The sequence below is a fragment of the Neltuma alba genome, unplaced genomic scaffold (assembly GCF_004799145.2).
Source record: "Neltuma alba isolate B1F8T4 unplaced genomic scaffold, ASM479914v2 tig00007803_pilon, whole genome shotgun sequence".
Taxonomy (NCBI): Eukaryota; Viridiplantae; Streptophyta; class Magnoliopsida; order Fabales; family Fabaceae; genus Neltuma; species Neltuma alba.
The window spans coordinates 44,261-64,388 of NW_021634868.1; the positions used below are offsets into that span (position 1 = coordinate 44,261).

Sequence of the window (20,128 nt, forward strand, 5' to 3'; positions counted from 1 at the left end):
AAGTATGATAAGTCTTATCCTTGCTTCTTTGGGCCTTATCTGGTTTTGCGACACATGGGTGTTGTGCATATAAATTGCAATTTCCTCAAAGGGTAGGAATTCATCCTATTTTTCATGTTTCTTTGCCTGAACTTGCTCACCACTATGATTCACACTCATCACTGCCCCCTCTTCCTATTAATGATTCTTAGGAGCTTATGGAGCTTGAACAAGGTGAAGACTTTCGTTATGTAACAAGGGATGGAAAACTTGATGTGGATTTGCTTATCAAGTGGAAAAATCAACCATATAATTAAGGAAACCAACTAGGAATCTTAATATCTTATGATGTTATTGCTGCATAATTCCCTTCCTTCGACCTTGAGGACAAAGCTATTCTCCAAGAGGGGGTATTGTCAAAGAACACCCTCTACTAGTCTATTATTGGAGAAAGAGAAGTAAAGAGAATTGGTTTTGTGATAGATATATAAGTGTTTATTGTATGTTATGATTTTTGTTTGTCTTGTATTTGGTGGCTATATTCAATTATTGTATTAGTGTGATTTTTTTTATAACTCTTATGCATGTGTTTTATCAAACATGAATGACTGCGCTATTTAGATATTACTCTTGTATTTTTCTTAGAATTTAAAATTTTGGTCCTAAGTACTAGAATGACACCTCACCCAAAAAAAGGATGAATTGGGTTATAATTAAAATGTTATATTTAAACTTAAATTGAAACGGATTAAACAAGTAAAGAATTAGAAAGATTTCACTAATGGAGAGAAGAAAGAATATAACAAAAGCAAGTTACACTAGTTTGGTCTACTAATTGACCTATATCCAGTCCTCAGAACATTTATAAATGTGTCACTATAACCTTCAAGATTAAACAGGTTCTTGATGCCTCAGTATAGCAAGTAGCTTGACACTCGTTCTCCCTTACTACCAGTAACGTTACACCCAACTCAAGATTCCTATTTATCTTGAGTCTTACAAGGAATTGAGTAATAAATGTTCTGTAACTTTCTCGGGGAGTAGAACAAATGCACACTGAAGTTTGAAAGCTTGGAATAAATGAACAACGAATGCAAGTAATGAATTTGACAGAATGTTAGTTTGGAATCATTGTTCACTTCAATGAATGCAACTCCCATTTATAGTTGATTTTGGTATCTATCCATTACATAAAGGGCTTGCTTCTGTTGAAGTTGGATTAATGTAGATGGTCGAGTAAATAGATAAACAAAAACAGAATAAGAGTACTTTATTAGGTTATCAAGTAAATCTATTAAGAAAATAAATATTAACAAATAAAAGATTTTACTCAGAGAGATATTTTCAAAAACAAATGAGGGTTACTCAAGTGAGTAGTCGAGTAAAGTGATTCAATCCCTAACGCCACACTTACTCAGTAACTTCCTCGAGTAAACCTTAAAAGAAATCTTTTTTACTAGAAAGTTCCTAATCTGAAAATCATTTTTGATTTGAAAAACCTTTTTTCATAATCAAAACATTAATGCCAACACTAACTTTTCTCTTATCCTCTCCTTCTACTCTTCTATTACTCTATTTCTCTATTTTTCTCCATACTCTCATTCTAAATACTACATAATCTATCATCGTTGTTGTCTATTTCGATTGGATTCATGTATCTATGATGCTTGCAAATAACTAAATAAGTGCAAGGGTTGGAAAAAAAAAGGAGTTTGATCAACTTTTAAGCTCTAACATATTAAAATGAGTTCAAATCTATGCCATAACCTGAGCTTTATCAATTTAGTAATTTCATTATCTGCTTTTTTTTTTCATGGGGAGTTGTGTATGAGGGAGAAGATTTAACCAACCATTTCAATATATAATATTGATAAGAAGGAATTCTAAGAGTATAAAAAATTAACTAAGAGAAGAAGATAATTCTTTAAAATTCTTATAGTCAAAACACATTGGAAAGGGATTTAAATTTCAATATCATGAATAAAAGATCAAAAGTCGACACTTAAACTCAGTGTCTTGTCAACTACACATACTTTTGACAAACCATAAACTCATTGTCAAATTCAGGCATAGATAAATAAACATATTATAGCAAAATGATAGGCCCAACAACAATAAAAAAAATGAAAAATAATAAAATATGGATGCCTAGGAATTGGGAAAGAAGCATTATACTTACAGTAAATAGAATGTCTTTGACAAGCCCATTTTCATACAATAGTAGTCTAACCTTAGCATCTATCTAGTACTATCTTCCTCCTTGAATTAGCAATGAATTAAGACATTAAAATAGTAGTTAGAGAATAGCCTAAAAATATTATGAGAAAAATAAAACGTAAGGTAAGAAAAGTCAATGAACAATGATGATATCAATTGACGATATTTCAAGAAGGAAAGCAAACTAAAAGGAGGATGAGTAGGAGTTATACCTTAAGTGTCTCTTTAATGATAGATATACCTTTATTATTGAACTTCTCCACAAATTGATTCAAAGCACTAAGCTCCCTTATTTGAGGAGGGAAAAAAAAAAAGCTAAACAAGATCTTGGCCAATGTTGCTCTTATTGAACTTGCAAACAATTTTTTGTCAAAAAAAAAGTAAAGGATTTCAAAATGTATTAACAATTAATAGATATTTTGGCATAAAATGAGCTAATGCAAGATTAGTTCATGAGTAAAGGATCTTAAGACGTACCTAGAGTCCAACAAGTAGTCCAATATGCCCATGTAATATAGAATTACTATACAGATACTACATGGTTATCCAACAAATACACCAACCAAATGAAAGAGAGGAGAGGCCATGAGAGAAGTTATATGAGAGTTATTCTTTGTTTAGACATTTGTATCAGGAATTCCTTTTACAAAGACTAGCACAAGACAACCTAGAATGCAGTTTGATTATGTTATTATGACTTAGATGCCCTAGATTCACCAGTATATATTTTTCTTAGACAATCTAATCCCTCTCAAGTTATATAAAATTCAAATTGCCTTTCTCATATGCATTGTGCCCACATATATGAAATTAACAAAAATAATATCATAAATGAGTAAATGACTGATCTCGGACATAAGCATAAGGGAGTATATTTTAGGAAATCTTCCTTTTGTCAAAATATAATTTTGACATGAATTAGCCACTTTCTTAGCATAACACCTTTAAACTGTATCCATCATGATCATATGATACTTACTAAAGTAGCAGGCACTAAAACATATCTTCATGATATTGTCAAAGTCAAAGGATGTCAATAAAAGGGTTGAGTCTTTTTAGTACTCACTCAACAATAAAACAGGGATCTTTCTACTTGCTTCTTGTTTGTGACTTTTTTTAACACGTGCAGTATGAATACATGCTACATTGTTACTATTATACTATAATAGTGTATGTCATTTTTTATTTGATTATTAACACTATACAGGCTTAAATTTAGACACACATAGAGGATCTAAGCCCAAATTCTTCAACTCTACTCATATCATATGATGGCAATTTGATGGATTTGTTATCTAGCTACGCATATCATGGATATGGCTATCCATGATTTGATCTATATTGATATTCATGAATCTTATCTTAACTTGTTATATTTTAAGTTAACGCGACATTTACTTTGTGTTTTTTCTTTACCATATCATCACTCTTGCTGCTTAACTAGTAAACACATGTCTCATCTTTACCTACTTCTCCTAAGTGTTAAAGGTAGTTAGTTGTATGAGACAATCCATCTTATTAACCTTATGACATATTTTCACATAGCAATCTTTATTATGCTAGTTGTTATACCAATTTATATGTCCATATCCAGCATGACACATATTCAAGTCAACTGTTAAATTAGAAGAAGTAATAAAGCAATCAAACATGTAAAGCTTACCAAGAATATCTAAAAGCAAAGGATTTTTTTTAAAAGAAAGACTTAATGATAAGTAACTGTGTTATGTTTCTTATTACATCATAAAAGTTAAATCTAAACCCATAATATAAATGACAAAAGATGAAGATTTAATTTTGTAAAAGTTAGTGTATGAAGAACATTACAAAAGATTATGGTCTTTTCACCATACAATATGAAATTATAGGTGCTAACATATTTTACCTCGATCCTCACATTATTGCCAACATAAAACCTCACACTTTATTTGGCAATTGACAACATTTCATAACAGATCCTTGATCCTTATTCTGATAGTCTTTGGAGTTACTCTAGTAAGAAAAGTACTTGACCTCACTTAGGTCAACAGACTTCATCATCTGCTTTCTTTCCCTCTTTCTTGAAGAGTGTCTTGCTCTTTTTGAACTTATGATAATCCTTCTTTCCTTTTCAAGAAACTTCTTGCCCTTCAATGATTTGGGTTTAGAGAGGTGAGCATATTTGGAGGATTTGTATGCATCTAGACATCTGCTTCTCCTATGAAATCTCCTAATGCCTGATCTTGGGAAAAAAATGGGATTACAAGTTAGGCAAATTATCTACAGTATAATGGGCTCAGTTGGCTTATGGGTTTATGTGGATTATTAGTGACATACTAATGGGTATCCAGCGTCCAACAAGTTGTCCCTTCTGTCACCCTACTCCTAAGAGACTATCCCTGTAAATCCACCGTCTCTACCTTTTGATACCCTTCCCAATCCAAGCAATCCTTCCAATGATTCCTTAGCTCCTGGCTGCTGTCTCCAAGTGTTGTATGTGGGTTCCCGCCTCCATCTCAATATTCTCACCTTCCATGAGCTATGTTTATTATGTAGTGCTAGATTTCAGATATGGCTTGTATGTCCACTAATGTTTAAGGATGGTTACTTGATTTTTTTGCCAAACTTATAGTCTATCAGTAGTCTTTTTCCCCCATATTATTTTTCTTTTAGCTTTGCAAATCATTTTTTGTAATTTTTTCCCATGCCATTTTTTGCTACTTCAGTATTTACTTTGTTATAGGGTTTTGATTTGTCTCAGTTATGTCTTATTGTTTTTCTGATGATTTTAGTGTGCTTTTGCTTGACTTTTTGAAATTTCAAGCAAATGATATTTAGGTGGTTGACAAGTTAATATTAAAAAAAAATCTCTTTTTGGTAAAATTTTTTAGCAACGTCGATTTGATATGTGATTATCCATTCTAAATTTGTTTTTCCTTTCCATTTGTTTCACCTTTTAAGCTTTTGTTGTAGTTTTCAAGGATTTCCTTTTTTTTTTTTGGCATTTTGCTTTTACATTTAAGACTTCATATCCAAATTTTACCACTAGCCTATTAATAATTAATACATTGCTATGGCTACTAAATTCCATCTTTCCTTTGTTGGTGCTTCTACATTTAAGATTTTAATTTTCACCACTACTAATCAATAATCAATAATTAAAATAGGACAAAACTTATATCAAGTTACTTAAGTCAAGTATGTCAAGTTAGCTAATAAAATTATGCCAGCTAATTAATTTTACACATCATCATTTAACTCTAAAATAACTCTTAAACACGGTTAAAATAAGGCTGAATTTTTTTTTATTCAGTGACAAAAAATATCTTTTCTTCTAAATGCCATCAAATTTCTTATATCTCCAAGTAACTGCAGTCACTGATTCATACACACTTTATTTCTCCTTATTAGAAAATGTGACAAGGGAATGGTGCTTCCTCCCCCCCCCCTTTTTTCTAAATTCTATTTCAACTGCATAAGAAGATTCACAGTGAAGATTTATGATTGACTCAATCAATCAATATATGAAATCAAACTAAAAAACAATTCAGAATTGTTTGGAGGAGAAGATGGTAAAGGGAATCTGACTATGATGGATAAATTCTCTCAAGTCAAGAAGCAATTCGTAGCCCATAGGCCAGATCGTGCATCCTCTCCTTCATTGATTCCGTTGCCGTTAGTTCGAGTCACTACCAATTCTACTCACAAGCTTGTGTATTAATGGCCACTGCAACTTCTTACTTTGTCGTCCTTGGCCGCCATATTCTTTCACGATCGCGACCTTTCTTCATGGTCGCCCTAAGCTTAAAGGTCTGTCTTTTATTTTAAAAAGAAAAAAAAATTTCCAAACTTGTTTTAACAGTGTTTAAGAGTTGTTTTGGGGTTAAATGATGATGTGTAAAATTAATGTAGCTGGCATAATTTGATTGGCTAACTTGACCTACTTGATCTAACTAACTTGATATAAGTTTTGTCCATTAAAATATTACTATGCCTACTCAGTTCCATCTATTATGTATTATAACTATTTGTTAAATGACTTTTAAAAAGGCTATCCTTAATGTTAACAACTATGAAGAATGATTATAACTTTCCTCCTTGAATCCATATGATGAATGTTTGCAGTAATTTAATTCAATTTACTTAATGACTTCAGTTCATCATATTTAAATATCCCAAGCTTTACTTAACAATGCAACTTTGTTAACTTCATTCGGCATCAGGTATGTTGCTTTTCTCACCTCTAGTAATGTTCTAATATAATTTCTTATAAAAGAACATGTTGTTCTTTTGTGCTTCCTTAGTTGCAAAGACATATTTTATTTACAATTTTGGCCTAATACTTATGGAAATTGTTGTTTAATTGAAAATTCCTTGTCTCAACTTGAAAAGACTATTAGTCAAATTGCATTATATGCTGGCCTTCTCCTGCATCTATCTATTTAGATTTAGATTAGACAAATTTTGATTTTGATTTTGCTTCCTTCATTTTTAACTTTATGTTTATATTAATATTTCTAGTATTCATGCTTCTATATTTTTCACTCACTTCAATTTATTACAGAAAATATTTTAGCTTCTATATTTTATTTTGAGAGTACCCTTGGATATTTTCCCTATCAACTTATTTTATATCATTTAGATTTATATTGGATAGATATTTTTCTTGTCAATTTATTTTCCTTACCTTGTGATACTTTCGTTGTTTATTTATGTTATGTCAATTTTTATCGTCTTCTAGTGTCTCAGATTTAGATTTCAAAATCTTAAATTTCCTCTACCTTTATTTTATTTACTTTATGCCATTGATATACCATTTATATGTTATGTCATTTAGTGCTTTGCTAAATGACAAATATTAAACTGCCGTTTTGTGTTACTTTATTGGTGGATGATAATCATATCATCAACATAATATGGCAAGCATTGTTTGAGAAACGATATAAGATAATGATAACAGTAAAGAGATATGGATAGTTGTCGCTCATGTCCTCAAGAAATGGATTGCCTATATGAAAGTTCCACTATATGCTCCCTTTAAGGATCGGCATGCTTCTTGTAGATGAGCAAGTTAGTGTTTCTCATTGCTTATTTATTTAAAATACATATCACTATTAAATGATCATACAAAACTTGTATAGAGTTCAATGATAGAAGGTTTTGCAACCAAAAAAAAAAAAGCTTACCTGAATAGTATAAGAATAACCTTAAAGAGGGTAAAGTGTACCACTACTTTGAAAACTTGGAGAGAGTTGGCAATGATGACGAGTACATAGTAACCTCGCATTCTTGGAGGCTCAAGTTTCACTAGGGCTGCACATGGGCAGGGATGGGCAGGGCAAGCCCCTTGCCCGATGCCTAGCCCGAAAGATGAAAACGCAACCCGCTGCCCAGCCCTGCCCGATAGAAGCCCTAACCATTTTGGGCAAGGTAAGGGTGGGCTGGGTAGGACGGGTTTTTCTACCCAGCTTAATGACCCCATGCCCTATATCATATGTAGAAAAAAAAAAATTCAATTATCATGTTTTGAGACAAGTGAGAAGAAAAAAAATTATCACAAAAGAGTCTATCACTCATATATATATATATATAAGGCTTGTGTAATCTTGTTCTTAAGCTTTCGATTTCTTATGGGAGGTAAAAAAATATTTAATAATTAGCACATTTAATAATTAAGCTAAATCAGTAGTTCAATTCCTTAGTTTATTCATATAGTTGGCGGATTTTATATAATCATGTGAAAGCACAAAATTTGAAAGGTGGTTTTTTTTTTCTTTTTTTTTGTTTGAAAAAATTGGATGTAAGAGAAAAAGAAGGAAATTTGACTTGGAGTAATTTAGCATATTGAATCTTATATTTTGATATCTGGCTCTTTTATATAATTATAATTTTTATGTTCCATTCTTTTTTTCTAATTTTACCTAATTTTTTTGGCCAAAATAAAAGAGATAATTGTTTAAAATAATATTATCTTATATATATAATTATACATTTTTTCGGGCAGGGCCAAATGAGCAGGGTAGCATACCCTGCCCGCGACCCTACCCTGCCCGTCAATAAGCCCGACCCAAAGATGCCTATTTTTGTTTAGGCAGTTTTTTACTGGGCTGGGCTGAGCGCTTTTCTTGCGGGCTCGGGTAGGCTTATTAGGCATGCGGGCTTCATGCACACCCCTAAGTTTCACATTACAACATACTTTAAAGAATCAGATTTGGTCATTTCTAGAGAGTCATTCAACTTTTTCCCTATTAAGGATAAAGAATGAAGGATTGGTTGGCTAGTATAGTGAGATTATATTTAACTTCCGTTTCCCAAGTTTGAATTTTTACTATAATTATATGATCATAAGATCTATTATATATGTGATAGGCTTCCTTCATGGAATTGGGATTTGAAAAACTACAAAAATAAGTTTGGAACTTCAAAAACAATGATCCTAGCTCTTTCTAATTAACAGTAAGAACTACCATTGCCATTTCTTAAATGACCTCTCTATCCTCCAGCTTTTGTCATTTCTCTACTCCTCATTTAAGTTGCCACATGTTACATGCAATGAGAGCATTAAAGTTATCTATGTAACATATTGTAGACTAAGCTCAAGTATGATTATTTGTTATTTTATCTCCATACTGAACATACTTTTGCACCATCATTTAGTACACATTACAAAATGAAGATCTTACTGAAATACTGCTTCATGCCATTTCATATATTTAATATTTATTACAAGGTGTTTAATTCAACTGGCATGCGTTTGGTGATATTTTTCAACCATCTAGCTTCTAAACTGATTGGCTTCTCAACTGAGGAGTTGAAAACAAAGCTAGCAAAGGTTTGACTATTGCATTCTATTGCACTAACTAAGACTCAAATTCAGTGACCATATTCTAACATTTACTCTTCCATAACCCGTCTTATCTCAGGAAAAAAACTATATTCTTTTCCCCAAGAATTAAGCAATTGTATGGGTATAGAAATGATTGTGAAGTTGAACATCAAAGAAAATAATATCAAGTTTTAAAATAGTAGTATGGGAGTAATCCAGTTCACAACTGATGAGAAGGTACTTGAAAATTTTGCATACCTTGGTATAAAGGTATTCAACCAACTTTGTCTACGTCTTACTACTAAATGTTTCAATCCACCATGTTAAACCAACTTTGCACCATTATGTAGGGAAGTTAACTAAACATAACTAATAATGTCACTCATGAAAAGCCTATAGTTGAAACTTTTGTTCCACAGGATCCAACATTGCAGATATGTGTCATGGTGGGTTAAGATGTTGATTTCTTAATATCCCAAATGCTTGGCTCTTTAAACTCAATGTCCAAATATAAATTGAGTCCACTTGATTCCTCAATTGCTGATAAAGAGATGAGGTTGTCTGATCCCTCAATTTTGAATACTGGCTATATGAAGCTCGAGAAGAACATTAAAAAGGAAAAGTGAAGATAAAGACTAATTTCTTTCCAGTTGTGAAATTGACAGTTGCGAACATCTACTTTTTTGGAAATATTACAATACATGCCATACTTTTCATTTCACAGATAACTTATTATTTCCAACAAAAGTTCCATTCTTGGAAAAATGTTTTTAGCCTTGCAAATTTTGAAGTCCACACACATATCTACCAATTCTGCCTTGTAATTATTAATAATTACTTACAAACAATTTCACTAAATGATGATGCCTCTGTTGTTAAAGCACTCAATTAAACTAGGTCCTAATTGATTTGTAGTTTAGGATCGACCTAGGTCATTACTTCCAAGGAGCAAGTTATGGGTTTCTTTAGGTAAAAATTTAGTTGATAAAAAAATGCAATAAATTGGACCTAAACTAAAATGCAAAATTCTAACTCTAAATGCAAGATGCAAATGTCCTAAAATCTATATGAAAATTAAATTAAACTGAATAAATGCAATGCAATTTTTGGGGGGATTTTTTTAAGAAAACAAAATTAAAATGATAAATGAAGAAAATTAATCAGGAAGCAAAGAAAATTAACAAGTAAAAATGGAGAAGTTTTCTTCAAGTAAGGTAGAGGGGACAACATAGGATTCGCATGGATTTAACCTTCATAACCTTAATCAATTAATTAGACTAAAGAAAAGTGATAGGAGAGTGGAATTAATAAATTTAATCACCTATTTGAAATAAAAGGAACCCTCAATCTCAAAAACACTTAAACTATTAGAGAACTCATAACAGTATAAGGTTGGTTAATTAAGCTTATTAAAACCAATGGAAATAACTCAAATTAATTCTGGAAAGTATGTTTGAAATTATCCAATTAAACAATTAGATAATCAACTAACTTAATTAAACAATTAAGAGGCAAAAGAACCCAGATTTTGCAATTCAAACCACATTGATAATTAAACTCATAATGAAAACTCAATTATAAATTCAATTAACAATGCAAAGGTTCAAAAACATAAATTCTAGCAAGTGTCTCAATACAAACAAAATCCAAATATCAATCCAATCTAAGCATAAAGATGACAATCTAGAACTAAATTGTCTCAAAAAATTACAACTTAAAATTATTTAAAACTAAATAATCTTAAGTCCTGGAATTAAAAAGATAAATGGAATATCACATCCTTATGGTCTTCAAGTGCTAGCCCAAGGCTCAAATCTCTTCTATGCTCCTCCCAAGTTGCCTCCCTAACAAGGTTAAGCTGCCATGAAAATTATCTTCCTTCTAAGCTTCTTGGTGCAATTTATGGACATGAGAAGCAAGGTGGGTGATTCAAATTACAGGAGCAATTGATTGAATGGATGATGTTGGAATGTGGTGATAATAGTAGTCCGGAAATCAAAGGACATGATGCTCGGTTTTTTTACTACAAAGTGTAGTGAAAGAATTATGAGAGAAGGCGTGAGACTAGAGGAATAGTGTTGAAGGGAGAATAAAGAGAGTGCTGGGCGTTGAATTGTCCGTTGGCGTGAATGGAGAAGGAAAGAGTGATATTTTGGCGTGTTTGGAGGGATTATTTTGATGGGAGAAAAGGAAATTTTTATGAATCCAAAGCTCAAGCCCATTAGTAATTAATTGGCCCACCTAATATTAGCCATTGGATTGTGCTTAAATCCCAAGAAACAATCTTGCACCATTGGATTTCCCATATGCTCTTTCTTGACCTACAAGAATTTAAGTGCAACCATTAATGTAGATTATATCCAAATATAATATAATCTATATCAAAATTAAATATTAGATATGCACAAAAATTAGGCAAGAGTTTGCAAAACTTTCTAAAAATCAATCTTTCTAAAAATATGAGACTTGTTTCCAAAGAAAGAGGAAAATATTAATTCCAAGTCAAAAATAGGAAATCCCAAAATATTTATATTTTTAATTCAAAATCTCAATTTTTATGCAAAATCCAAAAATCAACCAATTAATCCAATAATGCATAAAAATCCAATTAAGCTCAAAATTATCATGTAAATCCTAAATTAATATGGGATAAAATGTATAAAAATTGGGTTTTATCAATTCCTCCACACTTAGCCTTTGCACTCTTAGGCAAAGCAAATAAAGACCAAAGAGCAATAAGAAAAACAAAAGAGAATCAAACAAAAGAGAATGTTCCAATCACAAGCAAAAAGTAAGTCAAAGCATTCAACATCTCTATTATCCAAGTAATCTCCTCATGAATTAAGAAAACAAACATCATGGCAATTTACTTGACAAAGGGGAATCTAAGTCAGAAATCCCACACCAAGGTTAATGGGTATGTCACTCATCACTCAAAAGTGTATTAGCTTGTGTTTGCACTCAAAACCATCCTATCCAATCCTCTTTCCATAGGCTTAACAAGAATCTAAATTCTTCACCATTAGTAAAGCAATTACAAGCATAAATCAAAAGGACTTTTATTAGGTTGTAATGGGGCTAAGGTAAAGAAAGAAAGGATATAGTGTTTGGGAAAACAAAGTTGAACATCTTAGGAAATGAAGAGAAACATTGAAAAAATATAGGAGAATGCAAGAAACTAAATTGAACTTGGATTGGGTCATTCTTCTTCTGCTTCTCTCTTTTTTTTTCCAAGCTCTTTCTCTTTTTCTTCTTGTTTTTTTTTTAAACTTTCTTAGACCGTTATGTATATGCTTTTTTGATGCGAACCTTTATATTGGTGATACAAAGGCCCGGTTACTCAAGCATGGATAACTCCTTGGCACCAAGATGCTACTAGCACGCTCATAGCCCTTACTGGCCGTTTGACGTGAAGATCAACATTGGTAATGAAGATCCCCGATTATTAAGCACAACTTAAACCAGAGGAGAGGAATCTTATTATAGTATTTTTTTTCTTTTTTCTTTTTTTTCTTTCTTTTTTTCACATTGACCCAAACCATAACTCTAAATGTGTTCTTCCATTCTAAGCATATGTAATTTAGTACTCTTCAACTCCTAAGACATTCAGAAACGGTAGGATTTTTTTTTATGGGTTAAGAGAAAAAATATGAAGGCTCAAAAGGAGTTAAGCAAAGGATAAATGCAAGAAAAGGGTAGGCTTTTGGCTTATCTGGCTAGAAAAATTGAAATGAATGCCTATATCATCTTTATGAATGCAAATGCACAAACATAGTCTCAAACAAAATTCAACTCAAGTTTTGGATCAAGGAAAGAGATAGGGGGTATAAACACATGAAAAGAAGAAATACATCAGGCTCAAAACCTCACTAGGCACATGATTACTAGCTTAAATTCACCTAAGTCAAATCCATTGCCATCTAGTTTACTTACTCAAGACATGATCAATCACTTTCAAATCAAGAATGCATCATACTTGAATCACTTCAAACTTGCAATCTTCACATTCAAAATAAAACAAAAAAAAAATTTCAGTTTTTTTTAAGAGGACACTAAAACAAAAGTAAAAACACACCCAAAAAGAAAAACTAAAAAAATGAAATCCCTCCCACACTTAAACAATGCATTGTCCTCAATGCATAATGCATAGGGAAAATCACAAAGATAAGTGGTATCCAGCACAACACAACTCAATAATATGACAATGCAAAGCAAAAAGAGTGAAGGGAAGGAATACAACCGGGGCTACGTGGCGTCTCGTAGTGTGATAATCTCTACATCTTGGGTAGAGAATCCCTCATAGTAAGGCTTCAAGCGATGACCATTGACTATAAAGCATCTTCCAGTTGGCTCTCTCTTAATCTCTATAGCTCCATAGGGGAAAACATTAGTGACAATGAAAGGTCCCTCCCATCTAGAATAAAGCTTACCAAGCATGAGTTTAAATCTAGAGACATAAAGTAGAACTTTTTGGCCCATGTGAAACTCCCTTCTTAAGATGAGCTTATCATGGATAGCCTTGGTCCTTTCCTTGTAGATCCGAGCATTCTCATAGGCTTCTCTCTTAAGCTCTTCAAGTTCTTGCAATTGTAACTTTCTTTCAGCACCAATACTAGCAAGATCAAGGCTGCAGCTTTTGATGGCCCAATATGCCTTGTGCTCTACCTCTACTGGCAAATGGCAAGCCTTACCAAAGACAATCCGATATGGAGACATGCCAATTAGGCTTTTATATGATGTACGATATGCCCAAAGTGCATCATCCATCCTCTTGCTTCAATCCTTTCTGTTAAGTTGCACTGTCTTTTCAAGAATGAGCTTAATTTCTGTTCAAGAGTTCCACTTGACCGTTTGTTTGAGGGTGATATGGAGTAGCGACCTTATGCATCACACCATACTTGCTAAGTAAGCTCTGTATACTTTGGTTGCAAAAATGAGTACCTTGATTGCTAATAATAGCTCTTGGGATTCCAAACCTGTAGAAAATATAAGACCTAACAAAAGAAACCACTACAAAAGACTCATTAGTACGAGTAAGGACTGCCTCAACCCACTTAGAGACATAATCCATAGCAAGCAAAATGTAAACATAACCAAATGAAGTAGGAAAAGGTCCCATGAAATCAATACCCTAAACATAAAAACTTTACAAACAACAGAGGTTGTTGAGGCATCTTATGCCTCTTAGAGATATTGCCAACAAATTGGCACCTGGAACACTCCTTACAAAACTCGTGGGCATCATGGAATAAAGTGGGCCAGAATAACCCACTTTTTAAAACTTTCCTAGCAGTGCGCTTAGCACTAAAGTGCCCTCTACAAGCAAAAGTGTGACAAAATGTCAATACAAATTCAAATTCACTATCAGGAATACATCGTCTAATAACCTGATCATTGCAAATGTGCCACAGGTAGGGATCATCCCATATATAGAACCTAGCATCACTCTTAAACTTGTTTAATTGATGCTTATTCATATCAGTTGGTAAAACAGATGCAGCTAGATAATTAGCAATGTCAGCATACCACAGAATAGTCATATCAATACCACATAGTCTATTATCAGGAAAATCATCTAAGGGTAAAGAAGATGTTACCACAGGAGTCTTAATCCTACCCAAGTGATCAGCTACCATGTTCTCTGCACTGCTCTTATCACGGATCTCCACATCAAACTCCTGTATCAGCATTACCCATCTAATCAAGCGGGGTTTGGAGTCCGACTTCTTGAATAAGTACTTGATAGCTGAATGATCTGTAAAGACAGTCACTTTTGTGTGGAGAATGTAAGAGCGAAATTTCTCAAGCCCAAAAACAATTGCAAAAAGTTCTTTCTCTATAGTTGTGTAATTAGCCTGTGTGGCATCTAAAGTTTATGATGTATATGCTATGATATGTTGTCATTTTTCTATTCTTTGAGCAAGAACTGCACCTAATGCATAATTAGAAGCATCACACAAGAGTTCAAAGGGAAGGCTCCAATTAGGTGGCTGAATGATAGGGGGTGTAGTGATTCACTTTTTCAACTCATCCCAAGCACACCTACAAGCATCATTAAAAACAAAGCCCACATCTTTCTGCAGTAAACGAGATAATGGTAATGCAATTTTACTAAAGTCTTGAATGAATCGCTTGTAAAATCCAGCATGTCCAAGAAAAGAGCACACATCTTTCACACAAGAGGGATATGGAAGAGATGAAATAATATCAATTTTGGCTTTGTCAACCTCAATGCCATCATGTGAAACAACATGTCCTAAAACAAATGCCTTTCTTAACCATAAAATGGCATTTCTCAAAATTCAGCACAAGATTATATTCAATATACTTTCCAAAACCCTATCCAAACTAGCTAGGCATGCATCAAAAGAATCACCATAGACAGTGAAATCATCCGTAAATACTTCTATGCAATGCTCAAGAAAATCAGAAAATATAGAAACCATGCAACGCTGAAAAGTGCCAGGTGTTACATAAGCCAAACGGCATGCATCTATATGCAAAGGTTCCAAATGGATATGTGAATGTGGTCTTATCCTTATCCTCAGGTGCAATAGAAATTTGAAAGTATCCAGAAAAGCCATCCAAAAAGTAATAATGGGATCTACCAGCCAATCTTTCAAGCATTTGATCTATAAAAGGAAGGGGGTAATGATCTTTTCTGGTCACAGAATTCAACTTCCTATAATTAATGCATACCCTTCAGCTATTTTGAACTCTAGTTAGAACAAGCTCACCTTTATCATTACGAATAATAGTAATACCAGTCTTTTTTAGAACTACCTGAACCAGACTAACCCACTGGCTATCAGAAATAGGATAGATTATACTTGCAGAAAATAGTTTAGAAACCTCTTTCTTTACCACATCAAGAATCAATGAGTTGAGTCGCCTCTGTGGTTGGTGCACAGCTTTGGCACTATCTTCTAACAAAATCCTGTGCATGCACACATTAGGGCTAATTCCAGGAATATCAGCAAGAGTCCATCCAATAGCTTTCATCCTTCTTTTCAGCACCTCTAGGAGGCGAATTTCTTCATCAACAGCTATGTCGCTAGCTACAATCACTGGCAATGTCTCATTTTTCCCCAAATAGGCATATTTCAGTGAATCAGGAAGTGGCTTTAGTTCTAAAGAGGGAGCTTGATCAGTTAAATGTATAAGGCGCTTTAGATCAATGTTAGTCAAACTAGAAACCTGCACTGAAGACTCACAAGTAGAAGAGTAGATTTTCCCAACTTAGGAATCATTAGTAGGAACAGTAACAACACTCATATCAGAAGCAACATCGGGGTCAAAATCAAAGATTGTTATATCAAGGACATAATCAATATTAACTAATAACTCAGAATCAAGTAATAAAGATGAATCATTTGCATCTATCGCATCAATCACAATAAATAACTGAGAGAGTCCATGTGAATCAACAGAAGTACTAGATGAATCACTAAAAGTGCTAAGGCTATGGACAGGCATAGAAGAATCAAAATTAGAATGTCTAACAATCTCAATAAAATTAGTGAAAACATCAATATCAGCAGCATCTATACCAGTACATATATCACAACTACCAATTTCAGAATATGAACAAGAGATAGAATCATCTAAGCCAACAATATCACATGATCTAGTTATCATACTATCTCTAAAATCCATGACAGCATTATCAGTGATAACATTAATAAAACTAATATCAATCTCAGCACAACTATCAAGTGGATGTCTTAGAGAGTCAAGCACATCAAATCTAATGATTTTACCAGCAAATTCCATAGTAAGAGTACCAGCATGCACATCTATTATAGCCCTAGCAATCTTAAGAAATGGTCTACTCAAAATCAAAGATGAATGTCCCTTTTGCCTAAATCTAGTATCATCCATATCTAGAACATAGAAGTCTGCAGGAAATATGAGATCTTTTACCTTAACCAAGACATCTCCAAGACTCCTCTGGAATTACACATCGTTTGTCAGCAAGAGAAGCAATTAGATTTGTAGGCTTAAGATCCACACCTTGCAGTTGAGAAAAACCGATTTCGGCATGACATTGATAGCTGCTCCTAGATCTGCTAAAGCATCTGAAAACTCAATGTTGCCAATAGTGCACGGTATGAGAAAGCTACCAGGATCCTTGCACTTCACTTGGCACTGGCATTTGATAAAGAGAGGAGACAATCGCCCCTAAGTCAACTTTGCCATCATGCTTAAGCCTTCTCTTGGTGGTACACAACTCCTTCAAAAACTTCACATACTTGGGCACTTGTGCAACTAGATCAACCAATGGAACATTGATTACCACCTTTTTGAAGATATCATAAACCTCGTTGAACATCTCAGCTTCTTTCTTTTTCCTTTTAGCCCTAATCACCCCTGTAGGAAAAGGTAAGACTTGCTCGCTCACTTTCTTCCCTTCCATCTTTTTCTTGCTCTTCTTGCAATTCCGCATGTGGTTTTGATAAAGTAGACTTATTATGCAATGTGGAAGCAGGGGGAGAATCTTTAATGATAGGTTCCTCATCCGTTGAAGCATAGGCAGTGACAAGATCTGTGGAGGTAATTGAATTTTCGCCTCTGAGAGATATAGCATTAACTCTACCAATGTTAGGATTTTGCTGGGTGCCAACATTAGGGTTAACTACTACCTGAGATGGTAGCTTCCCTGAGCCTTGACTTTGTATGTTACTAAGTGCATTAAATAACTGCCCAATCTGAGTTTGAAGATTCTGAATTTCTTGGCTATGTTGCAAATCCTTTTGTTCAAACTTATCCATTAGGATTTTCATCATGACTTCTAATTTTGAACTGTCATCTTGATTTGGCATAGTTTGCCTAACTTGTTGGAACATTTTACCACTAGAAGAAGTTGCACCTTGATTGAACTGTGATTGTTGAGGCTGGCCACTCCCATATCTGAGATTTGGATGGTCACGCCATCCAGGGTTATATGTATTTGAGAAGGATCTATTTCTAGCCACCTTAAGTCATAGGCTTAGTGTGGTATATTGCATTACACAAGTCAACTCTATCATTTAGGTAAGGGCAAGAGACAGTGGTGTGAGTAGCTAGAGAGCAAATAGAACGAAGTGACTCAATTCGAGCTGTAGAGTCAGCTTATGGGATGAAAGTGGAAGAAGATCCCACAGAAGGAGCCATATTTTGGGAGTTTTTCATTTGAAATACCACCATGTTCTCCATAGCATATGCTAACTTATCAATTTTGCTCTCAAGGTGAGACTCAGAATAAGATGAATGCAATCCGAATTCATTTACTCTAACTTGCTACCTAGTACCAAACTGTTGGGTATTTTCAGCTTTCTTTTCAATCAATCTCCAAGTAGCTTCAACACTCAAGTCAAGAAGAGCACCTCCAACAATAGAATCTAGTAAATCTCTCTCAAGAGGCAAGAGTCCTTCATGAAAATATTGAATCAACAATGTATCTAAAATTTGGTGGTGAGGACAATTGGATAACAATGCTTTAAAGCGCTCATAATACTCATATAAGGATTCCTCAAACATTTGTTGACAACCACAAATATCCTTCCTAACAGAGGAAGTACAAGATACTGGGAAATACTTTTCCAAAAACAACTTTTTCAGCTGGTCCCATGAAGTAATGAATCCAGGAGGTAACCAGAGAAGCCAATTCTCCACAGAACTTTCCAAAGAAAATAGGAAGGCATGCATCTTAATCTAATCCTTAGACACACCAGTAGGCTTCATAGTAGTATAGATCATATGAAAAGTCTTCAAGTGATTGTATGGATCCTCACCTGCAAGACTATTCTATTTTGGAAGTAAGTGAATCAATCTAGACTTTAACTCAAAATCAGTGTCAATATCAGGATAATTAATACACCAATTTTGAAAATGCAAATCGGGCAAAACTAATTCCTTGATAGTCCTAGTAGGATTAGCCATGCTACTATCAGAATAAGAAGAGTTAGAAGAATTAGAGAAATCAGCAGTTAACTTAACAGAAGAATCACTTCCTATAAGATTACTAGCTTGAGCTCTCCTTCTTTGATGAAAAGTCCTCTCAATCTCAAGATCAAATTCAAACAATTCTTTGCTAGAGGATCTAGTCATGCACTCAGCAACTAGCACAAATCAAAGTGAAATGAAAAGAAGAAGAAAAAAAGAAATGCATAAAAACCCAAAAAACGTAGAGAAAATATGCAAAATCACCTAAAACTCAAACCTAAAGTCTAACCATTACTCCCCAGCAACGGTGCCAAAATTGATGATGCCTTTGTTGTTAAAGCACTCAATTAAACTAGGTCCTAATTGATTTGTAGTTTAGGATTGACCTAGGTCATTACTTCCAAGGAGCAAGTTATGGGTTTCTTTAGGTAAAAATTTAGGTGATAAAAAAAATGCAATAAATTGGACCTAAACGAAAATGAAAAATTCTAATTCTAAATGCAAGATGCAAATCTCCTAAAATCTATGAAAAATTAAATTAAACTGAATAAATGCAATGCAATTTTTGGAGGGATTTTTTTTAAGAAAACAAAATTAAAATGATAAATGAAGAAAATTAATCAGGAAGCAAAAAAAAATTAACAAGTAAAAATGGAGAAGTTTTCTTCAAGTAAGGTAGAGGGGACAACTTAGGATTCGCATGGATTTAACCTTCATAACCTTAATTAGTTAATTAGACCAAAGAAAAGTGATAGGAGAGTGGAATTAATAAATTTAATCACCTATTTGAAACAAAAGAAACCCTCAATCTCAAAAACACTTAAACTATTAGAGAACTCATAACAGTATAAGGTTGGTTAATTAAGCTAATTAAAACCAATAGAAATAACTCATTAATTCTGGAAAGGATGTTTGAAATTATCTAATTAACCAACTTAATTAAACAATTAAGAGGCAAAAGAACCCAAATTTTGCAATTCAAACCACATTGATAATTAAACTCATAATGAAAACTCAATTATAAATTTAATTAACAATGCAAAGGTTCATAAACATAAATTCCAGCAAGTGTCTCAATACAAACAAAATCCAAATATCAATCCAATCCAAGTATAAAGATGACAATCTAGAACTAAATTGTCTCACAAAATTACAACTTAAAATTATTTAAAACTAAATAATCTTAAGTCCTGGAATTAAAAA

General features: G+C 33.3%; 1 protein-coding gene across 1 annotated transcript; it reads right to left on the bottom strand.

Annotated features, from left to right (window-relative positions):
* Positions 1 to 13,246: 13,246 nt before the first annotated feature.
* On the bottom strand, positions 13,247 to 13,768 carry LOC114753235 (uncharacterized). Its single transcript, XM_028941899.1, has one exon. It carries the CDS (start codon positions 13,766 to 13,768, stop codon positions 13,247 to 13,249), a length of 522 nt encoding a protein of 173 aa, XP_028797732.1.
* Between the last annotated feature and the right edge of the window lie 6,360 nt (positions 13,769 to 20,128).